The 13,146-nt window shown below is 34.2% G+C and overlaps 1 protein-coding gene across 4 annotated transcripts in view; it reads right to left on the bottom strand.

Annotated features, from left to right (window-relative positions):
• Positions 1–5,006: 5,006 nt before the first annotated feature.
• ZNF148 (zinc finger protein 148) overlaps positions 5,007–13,146 on the bottom strand; it is a 48,270-nt gene continuing 40,130 nt past the window's right edge. For all 4 annotated transcript variants that reach the window (XM_087711675.1, XM_087711668.1, XM_087711654.1 and 1 more), the window contains one exon: positions 5,007–12,430. In XM_087711675.1, the coding sequence (XP_087567801.1) occupies positions 10,826–12,430 (1,605 nt within the window). In that variant the 3' untranslated portion in view covers positions 5,007–10,825. The remainder of the gene's footprint in view (positions 12,431–13,146) is intronic.

Below are 13,146 nucleotides of genomic sequence, written 5' to 3'. Positions count from 1 at the left end.
AGCTCTTCCCTCATCATTTCAACCTATCAGACATTTCAAAAGCTACTTTGAAGGACTGATGAACCTCCCCCCCCCCCGCCCTGCCATGCCCATTTTTGAGAGTATATGTAGAAAGGAACAAGACTCATTCTTATTGTACTCACAATTGGATTTTACTGCATTAACTACTCCTTCTGCACAGGAATCTGATTTATCATGAAAACTTGTGTTTATGGCAGATGATGTACAATATAGTACAGAATGTAGAATGTAATACAGTGCTTATAGATTGCCAACGTCTGTGCTGATGATGTCTCCCAAATGTGAAAAGTGCAAAACACCAAACTGTTTCTAAAACTGCAGCTCCACAACTTTGAGACTCTCTTAATTGTTAGTATTAAAAACAAAATGTATGAAAATAGCATGGCAGATGGATGAAATATTCATGTGCTTTCAGACTTGTATATGAGGGTAGGGAGAATATGGTGGATAATCTGTATTGCTGATGCTAAAGCCAATAAAAATAAGGCCCTATGAAACATACTTAGATTAATACTTCCGGTTTATTTATTTATTGCTCAGATTAACTGCATTCCCAGGGAAATCAAAACACATGATTAAAAATGTTGTCGAGATTCTCTATAAAACTGAAATGGTGCAAAAGAGCCCAAATACCTGAGTAGTCTCTGACTCAGCCACTTCATCTTATGGTTCAAGTCTACATTATGCATAATGGCATACCTCCATAGGGATTCAGATGATTATCATAGAACACTTAGTATGAATTTGAGTTATCAGAAAAAATATATATGACGAGCACATATGCATGGTAGCAATTATGAAGTCCTGTGAGACACATTTCTTCTAATTTATTGCTGTTAATCCTAAATTAACATTGAAATGTTCGATAATGTTTACAACATGAGATTGAGTAATTTTGGTTAATGTGACGGTATATGGGATTTTCTGCAGCTACAGCTAAAGAAAACATTAAATTTCATTCTAGAAAATTTGACTGTAAGGGGGAAAAGCATAGTATTTACCTTTCTTTTTTTTAAAAAAGGAAGTTTATCCTACAGTGCACAGCAACAATGAATTTCTGTATGATATCTTGGTGGGACCCAACTGAATTCAACCGAGTGACTTTATAATTTGTAATTCATGCTGTAATATGCAAATTGGCATATATTTATAAAGGCTCTGTTTAGATGTCTGTGGAGATACTCAATCATCATACCAAAAGGCAACTAGACTTTTGTTGTTGTTTCTTTGAAAATGAACCAACATATCATTTTCTATCATTTGCAAGAAGCATCATCAGTTCTAACTGATTCCCACTACTCCTTCCCCATTGGTCCATCACTTATTCTCCAGTCAGTTAGAACTGAAGACACTCCTAGGATGAGAAATGAAATGTTTTGAAAGGAAAAACTCAAGAAAATCCAGTTGTCTTTTGGACATCTGTGTTTGTGACTGTTACTCTAAACAATCCTTGTTTTGTAACGTTGATTGAAAAAGATAAATCTTCCATACATAAAATATACAGTTTTTGAAATTCTATCTTACAATTTTTCAAAAACTAAACAAGAAGGAATGATCAACATCATTTGTAATTTTATTGCCTAGTATATAACTTACTAAAAAGAGCTAAAATATTAACATTACTATTAAATGCACGATGTTGTTAAATATTATTAAGACTACTTGTAAGAAAACATACAAAATAAGATACTTTAAAAAATATTAATATAACAATGAAAAAGACGCAAGCTAAGCTGTGAAATATAGTTAGGTATCTAAAGCTTGGCCATACTAGCCCTTAACTAAATGTTTAAACTCAGTCTTTCTATGAATCAAAATATTAATTTATATAAACACAGTGAATATTGATATCAATGAAAGATTAAAATTTAGATCATTTTTGTCACCATGATTTCCACTGAGCAACCATCTTTTGCTGGAAGTCAGTTCCTGGAGAATATACATGCTGCGGTGCAAAATATAGCAACTGTGTATGTTGTTATGGGATCATACTCTATGCCTAATAAATAGAGGCTTAAGCTGTATGGGGAGACAACAGCAGCATTTCATACTTCCTCCTGAATTAACACTGAAAACCATGTTCAGGAAATTTAACTTCTCCAGATTGCAGGAACCTCCATGTCCCAGAAACATAAAGTTTTATTTTTCCTCTAAAACAGTTAAACTGAAAGAGATAAACTTTATTTTGGTCATTGACCAACAAAAGTACATTCAATAAAACAAAACAATTCAGAACTATCCCCTAACAAGAAGAACTATTAGTAACCATTTGTGGGTGAAGTTTACACATAATGCAGCAGTTTTTGCTACTTTTAGAGCTAAATTTATTTAGATGGCTCAACAAATACTGTAGTTATCAGAGAGTCTGATAAATATAAAGTTGAAGGGAGGATATCACACTAAGCAAGAGTCAGGGCTTCTAGTTTTAGTAACTTTTCTAAATCTAAATACTTCTAATTGCATAAAATGTGCCACAGGTACTACTATGTACCTCCTGTAGTCAACGGTAAGATTTGAAAGCCAATTTAGAACAGCCTGGTGGTCTGTGTCTGTATTCATCATTTCAACACAGCAGGAAGAGCACAGCAGATAGGAGAGAGATCTAGGAAACCTGATTTTATCATCAGGGATCGCTTCCAAACAGACGGAAATCTGCCCTCCAAAGACAGATGAACAGAGAGAAAATGGTAGTTTTAGCCAGTCATTTAGTATAGATATCTATGGTCTACTATACAGTGACTAAGATGAGACACCTGGATTTGATCTTCAAAATTTAGTTTCAATTTGCTTAGTGGGCTAAACCCCAACTGTTCACTATTGAGCATCTGTCCAGTGTTTTTGCTATAAATAATATAGAACTCTTTTTTCGTTTACAAGACTATAAGGGCAAATGCATTCTTTGAGCATTTCGGGCAATATAGGAATATGAAAACCCATCCCCAGATACTAAAGAATTATTTACCTACTTAATTGCCTGTTTGTGCACTAGACATGCTCTCCTAGCAAAAATCAGGATTTTGATCTTTTGATAATTTTCAATTTATCCTCTTGAAGAATTATGTAAGAACCTTCAATGTTCTTCTAAGACCTATATTAGTCCTAAACAATATAACCACATAGGAACACAGTGGCTCATGATGTTAGGACACTGGGCTGATAATTGGCAGTTCTGCATTGAAGACCTGGTTGCCACCATGGGCGAGAGTCAGCTCCCATCACACACTCTTGGTCCTGGTGATGCAGCAGTTTGAAAGTGGGCAACTGCAAGTAGATGGGTACCACCTCAGTGGGTAATGAAAGATGTTCCCAACTATGTGTCCTCCAGGCAACAGTGGTGCCACTGAAACCTATATTAGTCCTAAATAATATAACCACATAGGTACACAGTGGCTCATGAAGTTAGAACAATGGACTGACAATTGGAAGTTCTGCGTTGAAGACCCAGTTGCCACCATGGGTAAGAGTCAGCTCCCATCACACACTTTAGCTCCTGGTGATGCAGCAGTTTGAAAATGGGTGACTGCAAGTAAAGAGATGGGCACTACCTCAGTGAGCAACAAAAGATACTCCCAACTAGACGTCCTCCAGCCAAAAGTGATGCCACTGGCTGATCCTTTCAGCGCTTCGGTGCTCCCGACATGGAAGTAGCGTATATAATTACATCACCTGTATACATTATAATAGATTTCTCATTCCATTTAGGAGGATGAAAGTCCAAATTGGCTAGGTAATCTGCCAAGTCATTTATGTAAACGATTAAGGGGCTAGTACACATCCCTGTTTAACTCTCTTTTTTCGTTGGTAGAATGGATGTTAAATTGCCTTGGGGAAATAGCTGGTTTATGGCATGACACTGCTTTTATCCCACCCTCCTCTTGACCTCACCCACACATTCTTCGGCATGGCGGTAACATTTGTCTTCAGCTTTGCACCCTCATCAAGAATTAGAATAAGGTAAGAGACATTGAACAATTGAGGAAGCTTCCAGTTTCTCCCACAAATTATCAGAAAATTCTGACTTAATAATATCCCTGTATAAATGTACTAAATTGGCTGTCATGAGTATTTGTTTTAGAGAGATGCAACCTGCATGATTTCAATGCTGCTTGTAAGAGAGTAAGGATGATTAAACTCTTATTGCCTGCACATATATTCGATTCAAACCATTTTATCCCTTATGCCAAATAACCTAGTTTCATATAAGCTACAGTTATTACAATGTACCTGAAAACAATTTCTAGCATTTAAAAAAAATGAAAGTTCATAATGATGGGGCAGTGAAGCATTAATGCCCCATTTCAGAATCCTTAAGCATTTTCTTTAAAATAATATTTGTAAAGGAAAATATTTCACATTTTGATTTTTGAGTAAAATATTTTTATACTAACTCTCTATTCCTACTAGTAGTTCTGGCCAAATTATCAGGAAGTACTTGCTGTTGGATTCTACTTAAAGAGTTCATTATAGTCTGCTACTATTGAATGGAATTGACTGGAAATACAATACAAGGTTTGGCTGTAATACAACCTTAATCTGAGCTCAGAGGAAGATTAATGGAAAAAAGAGCAAAACAGTATTTGTCTATAATATCTATCCAGTTCTAAGAGTAACAAGTTTTTTTATTTCTTTAGTTGCTGTATTTAAGGAATCATATTTTTAAAAATATGCATATTATTTTATTTGTTAAAGCACAAAGAAAAAAGAAAAGGCAAACATAGATGAAGCAAAAACTAAAAACATGACATCATTAGGAGTGAATTACATGAATGAAATGATTCTAGTGATAAGAGAGAGGGGGGGGGAGGGAAACTATCAGTGCCTGAAAATGTGGCACTTTCTTCAAGAATTGCACAATATATGTTTTGGAAAATTGAATTATTATACAAGAGTGCTCACTAGTATTTTTTTTTTGTTTCTTATAACCACCTTCATTTTTCCAATAAAGGAACCCATCATATGTGCACAATCACCACAGAAACACACAGTCATCACAAAATTCCTGATATTCCAGGAATCCTGCATCACCCAATTTATTTCAAATACAAAATAATTACACAAATTTATAGATTCAAGGTTTATACAAAATGGTCTGTTATTATTTATACATATTTTTAAATTCAAACTGGGAATTTAATTGGTTTTGATGAAATCATAAGTAACAGTAAAACAGATCTGTTATTGTATGCTAATACTGTGTTAACATTAAAATAGATACTCATTGATATTAGAGGGGATTTTATGAATTGAAAGTTAAAGGATGCATATGATTTCAGGAAAACAAATACTGTATCAGAAAATGCATTCCAGTAGAATTCTGTTCTTTCCTTGAGTCCGAGCATAGAATGCTTTAATGGGCTGTACAATAAAACTTTATGTTTTCTTCCAATATTATCCTATTTCTGGACCCATTTATAGATCACACAGTTCACTGAGTGCCCTCTAAAATTAAAGTTGGATTTATTTGAATACCAGGATTCTTTTCTCAACACTGTTAAAATAAAGACAAAACTACACAAACAAAATCCAGTATAGTTTCCAACAACAAAATTTTCCCAAATACTGTTGCAAAAATTCCTTCTACTGAAATGATCTGCTACAATAATAAAAAGCATACATTACATATAAAAAGATACCAGTGTACTAAAAGTGACAGAAGTGAACTAGCAAATCCTTCAAAGCACATATTATATAAATGACTAGCATTTAAAAACATTTCCTCCTATAAAATGTAGGTCATTTACATTTATAAATCTTTTCCCCCACTGAAACAAGTTTTCAACTAATGCTGTTATTCAATTTTGTACAGCTTGAAACCACAGTTCAAACTTAGTTTCTGTTTGACTTTTTGATTTCTTTCACTTGAATTAAATAAAGCTCATCTCATCAGCTGATAATTCCTATAGCAAAAAGCAATTTTATAAAAATAAACTATGACTCAATGCTCAACTGCAGTGTATAATATGAACAGAACTATTTCCTTATATTGCACAAATCTGATTTATAGAGATGCATATTCATGTTTTCAATCGGCACAGAAATGGTGTGGGAGAAAAGTCTTTTCTTCCTTCCAGGACACTGACATTGGGGTAGTCTTCATCCTCTTACAGAAGTGCAATTGAGCCATTAGTTTCATAATGAATGTGTGTGGTAGGTGCAATACAGATCTAAACTCTGTTCTTCCTGCAACTCCAATTGTGCTGTGTAAACAACATTATGCTTCAAACAGAACAAAATGTTGGATTTATTGATTAAAACATTAACTTAAACAAAACTATTGAATTCCCCAAACAGTTTTTGGAACTATCCTTATGCTACTTGTACAGTTAGCATGGTTAGGCATTATTGCTTACATACAGTACATCATATGCCTCCTGATATAAAGCAGTACTATGATCTGTTTATATACAAGGTTCTTTTTTTCCTTTTTAGTTTAAAAACAAGCTGTAAAAACATTACATACTTTACAGACAATACAAATTCCCACATTGGTACTCAAGTCTAACAAATGGAATGCATAACATTAATAAAACATCATAAAGGAAGACTGACAGTAAGTCCTTGATTGTCAAGACACATTTATATTTTATATATAAACTCTTAACTGTGCAGAATCAAAAGATTCAATCATAGGTACATCCTTATTTAATAACTCATATTTACAGAACAATATTGCATAAAAAAATAAAATAAACATTTACATATTTCTATTTTCCATGTACTGGGGTAAAGAATGCAAGAAACAACTCTGAGAACATTGCTTGCTTCAATTTGTGTCTACTACCAAAAGAACTCTCTCTCTCTCTCTCTCTCTTTTATTATTGAAAAGAAAAACAATGATTTCTATATGTATAGCAAAACCAATTAGAAAACTTCCCTGAAACAAATTAATTGAAAAATAATGGAAGCTAAATTTAACATAATGTTGTTTTTCATTCATTGTAATACTTCCTCAGGACATCCTCCCTGCACGCAAAAAGAATAGTTATAAGTCCTGCATACCTAAAAACATGCATGAACAGAAATGAAAAGCATTTCAAAAAGTTGCAAGGCTTCTGTTGAGCAGAATTTAAAAAATATAAACATAGTTTTTATTAATAATTTCATCAATTGGAAAAATTACATGAGGTTTTACCAAATGAAATACCCAGATCACAAACACATTTCTGTTTTCTAAATTTTTGAACTATATTCTAATATCTATATCTCCCTGCAACTTGAGTAAGAATTTCTACCCGACAAAATTTTAGGCTGCAAATTTACAAATACAAAGCAAGTTAATACTGAAATATTCAAGCAGGCTAATCTTGGATCCACTCTGGATCTTCTTCAAATTTTCATGAAACATATTACACACATCATTAAAAATAATCTGAGGAAACATAGAACATATGTTGTATGTATCCAAGTGGATCTATTTCTGAAGATAATCCCAAAACTATGGAAATAAAATCCAAAAGCTATCATTAAATTAATTAATTAATTAATTAATTCACACTATTGATTTGAATTCCCCTTTTAAAATCACAAAATAAATAAGGAAAAAAAGCAAGCATATGACATTATACTGTATTTCATTCATTTTGTCCAGAGTTTCTTTGTTTGCAGCACTTACACAAATTCTCTGCCATATGCTTGGCTAAAGTTACAGTCATAGTTTCAGCTCTACTACATGACTTTACACCACTCAAGAGAAACAAGGGAAAAACAAGCTTGGGAATTATCAGATATTCCACAGAAATTACAAAAACATTTTAGGTTTCAACAAATTACTTGTTCTCTTGAAATATTGTGGCAACCTGCTTTACCTTGGAATCTATATTAAAAGTTTTAGACCAATTTCAGAAAATGCAAAAAAGGTGAGCTAACGTAAATGAAAAACAAATCTTTCTAACTGTTCTTCAAACATGCAGTGCACTGCAGTTCATCACATTTCTCTTTAAATAAATCATTCTTGGTAAATTAATCAGCCTGAGTCATTGAGCCCCCAAAATGATACGGTAGCTATTTCAGCTCTAAATCAAAAACCAAGTCCTTCATTTACATTTTTTTTAAAGAAAGACTGAGACAATAAGAATTTTTAAAATTAAGCAGTATACTTCCATTAAAAGCTGACACCAAAGGATAGTCAACCTTATTGTAAATATACTGTTGAATTTAACAGGATTTTTGGACCTCAGCTATAAGGTCCAAGCTAAATCAAATGAAATAAAGCTTTATTCTAGCAAAATATAGTTTTAGTAGTACTATCTCACAATGTACTGTGGGTATGAAATAGACCTGTTAAATTACTTCACCCTAGTTAATTTAGAAAGCTGCTTTTAGGTAAAAAGTAATTTGGGATCTTACATTATTTTTATACAAACACCAAAGTTAACGCTTCTATTCATACATGAGGTATTTCATGTATAATCCTTCTATGCCATTTTGGGGTTAAACATTTCTTGCTAAAGCACCCCTTCTCCAATTAGGGAATGCTGCAGATTTAAGGATGTTATGGAGTAATTTCCCTCAATGCATCTCAAGAAGCCATCATAATCAAGCACTCTGATGTTTGTAGCCATGCACATGAGGCACTTTGGATGTCTGCTAGAGTTCATTCTCTGCCTCCTTTACAATATTCATTTATTCATATTGGGTATGTTCATATGAAGTAAACACCTACAGTTTCTTAAAGACCCTGGCTGCAAACATCTTGGGTTCTTCTTGGCTATCCGCAAATGGTTTTTTTAGCTTTTTATTCCAGCTGCTGAACATGTCTACATTGTTTTAATTGCCAATCTTGCTTACTTCACTAGAACATAATCTATGATTATGTGAACTAAATAAATAGGGGAACACTGAGAGATCGTGCTGGAAATGCTTAGTTAAAATTAACATGTTATTGGGGCAGAGATACAACTAGCAAATGGGGAAAAAAGGAAGATTAATTCTTTAGAAGTATTTGTGTATAACTGCATCATTATTGGGATTGTTTAATCAGGTATTTAAATTTGTAGGCGTTGTGTAGAGGAAAATGGGGTGCATTTGCTTAATTGTGATTGAAAGAAATGCATGATCAATATTGAGAATATGAATCTACAAAGATTCACAAATAGATTTAAAGAGATTATCTTACCATCCAGAACTCTCGGGTAAATATTATGATGGCCTTGATTTTCTACTGAAGAAGTAGGAGGAGGAAAACTGCCAATGGGATAGGAAGCTATGTTTAAACAAAAATCACAATTACTCTGGATTTTTTTTCTTAACCAAATTTTTAGGTTTTTTGAGAGACAATAGCAAGGAATTTATTTTAAAATAATGTGCCCTCTTCTTACCTATCTGAATTATTTTTATTTGGGAAAGAGAAACACACAGCCTTTCAGTAATATTACCTAAAGTTTTCTATTAATGGATACGTTGATTAGAATTCATGAAAAGAATAAAATATGTTTCTATTATAGTCTGAAATAAAAAATCATCTTTTCAGTTTTAAAAAGTTTTAAATTCTCCCAATATTTTATGTTAAGTAAAACCATGCCATTTTAAAAAGTGTATATAGAATTGTTGCAGCACACTGTTTAACTAAGGACAATTTTACAGTGAAAATGGGAAAGGGATAAAATTTACACTTTATTATGTATGAAATATATTAAAATAGGGACTGTATAGCTTTCTGTCACTGACACTGTTCACCAGCCCTGACTGGCAAAACTTCACTAAAATTGCTCATCCATATTAAGAGGTGTGCCAAGGATAACTGCTTTAGAGAAAGTTTACAGTATCTAACAAGTTGAAGTGCAGAAGGTTTCTGGGTAAGCAAATCTAATTTGTGGATATTAAGGCATCCCCTTTATTTTCACTGTTAATTTTTTTTAAAAAAAAATCTACAATGTAAAGTGAAAATAATGCTGGATAATGAGCCTAAATCTCAAAAATAGTTTTGAATTTTTTTTTTAAAGGAGAAATATGAGGAAGGATCTAAGTGCTCTAATGTTAATTATTGCAAATTTGTAAGATGAATTACAGTTAAATTGTAAATCCTGAAGTTTTATCATTTATATAACATTACAAAACTGGGAACATAGACTGCAAAGCATTTAGCTAAAATCTAACCATCTCATTAACTATCATCACTGGTAAAATTAATTACAAACTAAATGCATGAATAATAGGGACTTAGCTTTTAAATAACTTTTAATTAATCAAACACTTAAATAGGAAAATGTGTCTAGCAAACATCATTATTTTCATTAAAGTGTATTAAAGGAAACCAATAAAAGGGTGATTATGTGGATTTAACAGATTTTTTTTTAAAATAAGACCCCCACCCCCTAATGCTTTGTAGCTTCTAGCTACAATCTCCTGACATTTAAACTTTTGGATTTGTACAGCTTATTTATATTCCCTGATGAAGTGCAATAACTAGACTAATTAGGAAATGCAGTATGAATAATTTCATAATGATCATTCTCTCGCAAATAATCAAAGTTAACCAAACTAGGAATTTATTAAGGGAGAGATATCTTAACTGGATTATTATTTTTTTTGGTTTGCTTCATTTTTTAAAATCAATCTCAACACAGCAAATTCCTGATCTCAAAAAAAGGAAACAGACACCTGCCTTTTCAGTGGGCACCCACTTATAAGGCAATTCAAAAAGAATGACAATTAATTTTTAAAAAGTAATTATTAATATGCTGTACCAGCTTACTTTTTCATTATAACACAAGGCCTTCAATCTGTATAGAAGCCATTTTATACAGAAGACACTCATTCTCAACAGACCTGTGGTAAAGTGCCAATGTTATTTCTACAGGTTTTCTTAGCCAAATGTTTGGCCTGTGGTTGCATCAGGTGATGAGTTCATCCCTGCCCGAGCATCATTTACATTCACCAAAGGAAATTCTGGGAAATCAGCACTTGCCCCCGGTCCCCGCAGGTTCACTTGTCCATTAGCAGTATTAAACTGAGATGATAATCCAGCTCTCGTTCCATGATACTGAGCCCTGAAGGGTTGCTCAAATGAGCCTATCTGATATGCTTGATGGACAGGCTGTGCCTCTGCCTTCTTCTGAGAGGTCACTTGTTCCAAGAAGTCCTGGGTGGAGGAGGTTGAAGAGTGATTGGGCTCATCACCTGAAAAGGGAAAAGAGTGCTGGGAATCGCCAACTATAAGTCCAAAGTGAGACTTGTCTGGAGTTGTTCTCAGGGGAGAGTTCATTCCTGATCGGAAACTGTTAACAGGTATAGATGCATAGACCTGTTTGTCAATAGCAGAGAATGCTGGTTGCCCCGTAAGAGTCTGGTTGTCGTTCACAAAATTAAGGCTTGAGTTATTCAAATAGGCATCATTTTGACTCGTCCTGTCCAAAGCTTGCTGCAAAAACTTGGAATATTCCTGTAACATACTGGCTTTATCAGAGGAGGAGCCTTGAGAACTTGTTCCAACATTTTCCGCTTGCGTAACCTCTGAGACTTCAGAAGAATTTATGGATATGCTGGAAGTCACTTCAGTATCAGCCACATTGAAAGCAATTTCATGCTGGCCGTTGGCTTTATGGGAATAATGGTCTAAAAGAGTCTGAAGTACCTCATCTGGAATGACACTTTTGTCATGGTTTCCTTTAATCTCCACATTCAGTGCCGATGTGTCCAATATCGACGCTGTGCTACCTTCATCTATCACACTTGCAACAGCTGCTTGGGTGACCGACGGCTGTGAAGCAATAGTGCCAACATTCAAAGCATATTCTCTGCTGTTACTATTAGCCGCTTGGAGATACCGCCTCTTCTTTAAAAACTGCATTGCATCGTCATAGTTTGTGCTGCTGTGGACGGGTTTACTGGGACCTTCCTGTAAAGAATCAACTTGGTCAATATCAGCGTTGCCTTCAGCATCCAGTAAGCCTTGTTTATCCACAAGATCGAAGGCGTATTTTGAAACCTTGCTGTCTTCATAAGAAGCTAGGGATGAAATGGTCTGACTCTGCTCTAGTGGCTGCTTGAGGGTTCTCTTACTGTTAACTTTTTTGAGCACTAGTTTAGGTGGGTGTATTTCTCCGGAATTTGCTTCCTGTAAATGGCCTCCAGTGACAGAAGAATGGGGCATCTCAACTGCGTATTCCGCCACCATATATTCATCCTTTATTTTAGTACTGCCAGCATACAATGGCAAGAAATCATTCTTATCTTTCTTATGTTCAGATTTGTCTGTCCCAGTTTCTTTATCCATCCCAGAAGATTTCAATTTCTCAGTTTTTTGCCTCTTCTTTTTTGGCAAAGAACAGTCTTTCAAAGATATAGGGAAGCCTTGATCATCATCAGGAGCCAAAAGGCCAACTTTGGTGGCACTTCTATTGGGTTTCTTGTCACGGTTTTCATGGCACATGCGTTTGTGTTTCAGTACACGATCAGTCCTTGAGAAGAACTACAGGGAACACGTTTGGATTAGAGAAGGAAAAAGAAACAAGCTTTTGGCCAATTTATTTTTTGACATGGGGAAGTCTTCATAAGTCATTTTGCTAACCTGATAATTTTAAAAACTCCAGAAAGGAATTACAGACAAATTACAGTGTGAAACCCCACATGTCAAAAGATATGGCTCAGAATTTATGTTAAAACAATTTAAGTTATTACAAAATCCAACCCTTTAATTCGGTTTAACAATACTGATTTGTCTCAGCTTCTCTGCTCTCGTTTTTTCTGCAGCTAAAAACATGGTTCCTTAAGAGTTTATGTTTTTCCTTGTTGAATGATCATTCAACCAGATTCAAGTAAAGGTTCTGAAAAATTAAATTTACAAATAACATAATAATAAATGTGCTCCCCTTCTACAAGACACACGTTAACATCACCTACTATAATACAGATTGTCCTTGCTTACCAATGGTAATTGGGACTGGGAACTCTGTCACTAAGCAGCACATTCAGAAGAGATGCCATATTTACAATGGCAATTCCATGCCATTGCAGTGTCCCATGATTGCCATTTGAAATTTCCCAACAGCTTCCTCATTGATTTTGCTTGTGGAAAGCTGGCAATGAAGGTCACAAATGTTACATGACCACCAGATATTGTAATTGTCACAACTACAAGAATCCCTTTTAAATACCCCACATTCAGCAGTATTAAATTTTTGAACA

Source organism: Thamnophis sirtalis, unplaced genomic scaffold (genome assembly GCF_051295495.1).
Source record: "Thamnophis sirtalis isolate CommonGarterSnake01/CBP01778 unplaced genomic scaffold, rThaSir2_p1.2 scaffold_1, whole genome shotgun sequence".
Classification (NCBI taxonomy): domain Eukaryota; kingdom Metazoa; phylum Chordata; class Lepidosauria; order Squamata; family Natricidae; genus Thamnophis; species Thamnophis sirtalis.
This window is presented reverse-complemented; position numbering and strand designations above follow the sequence as displayed.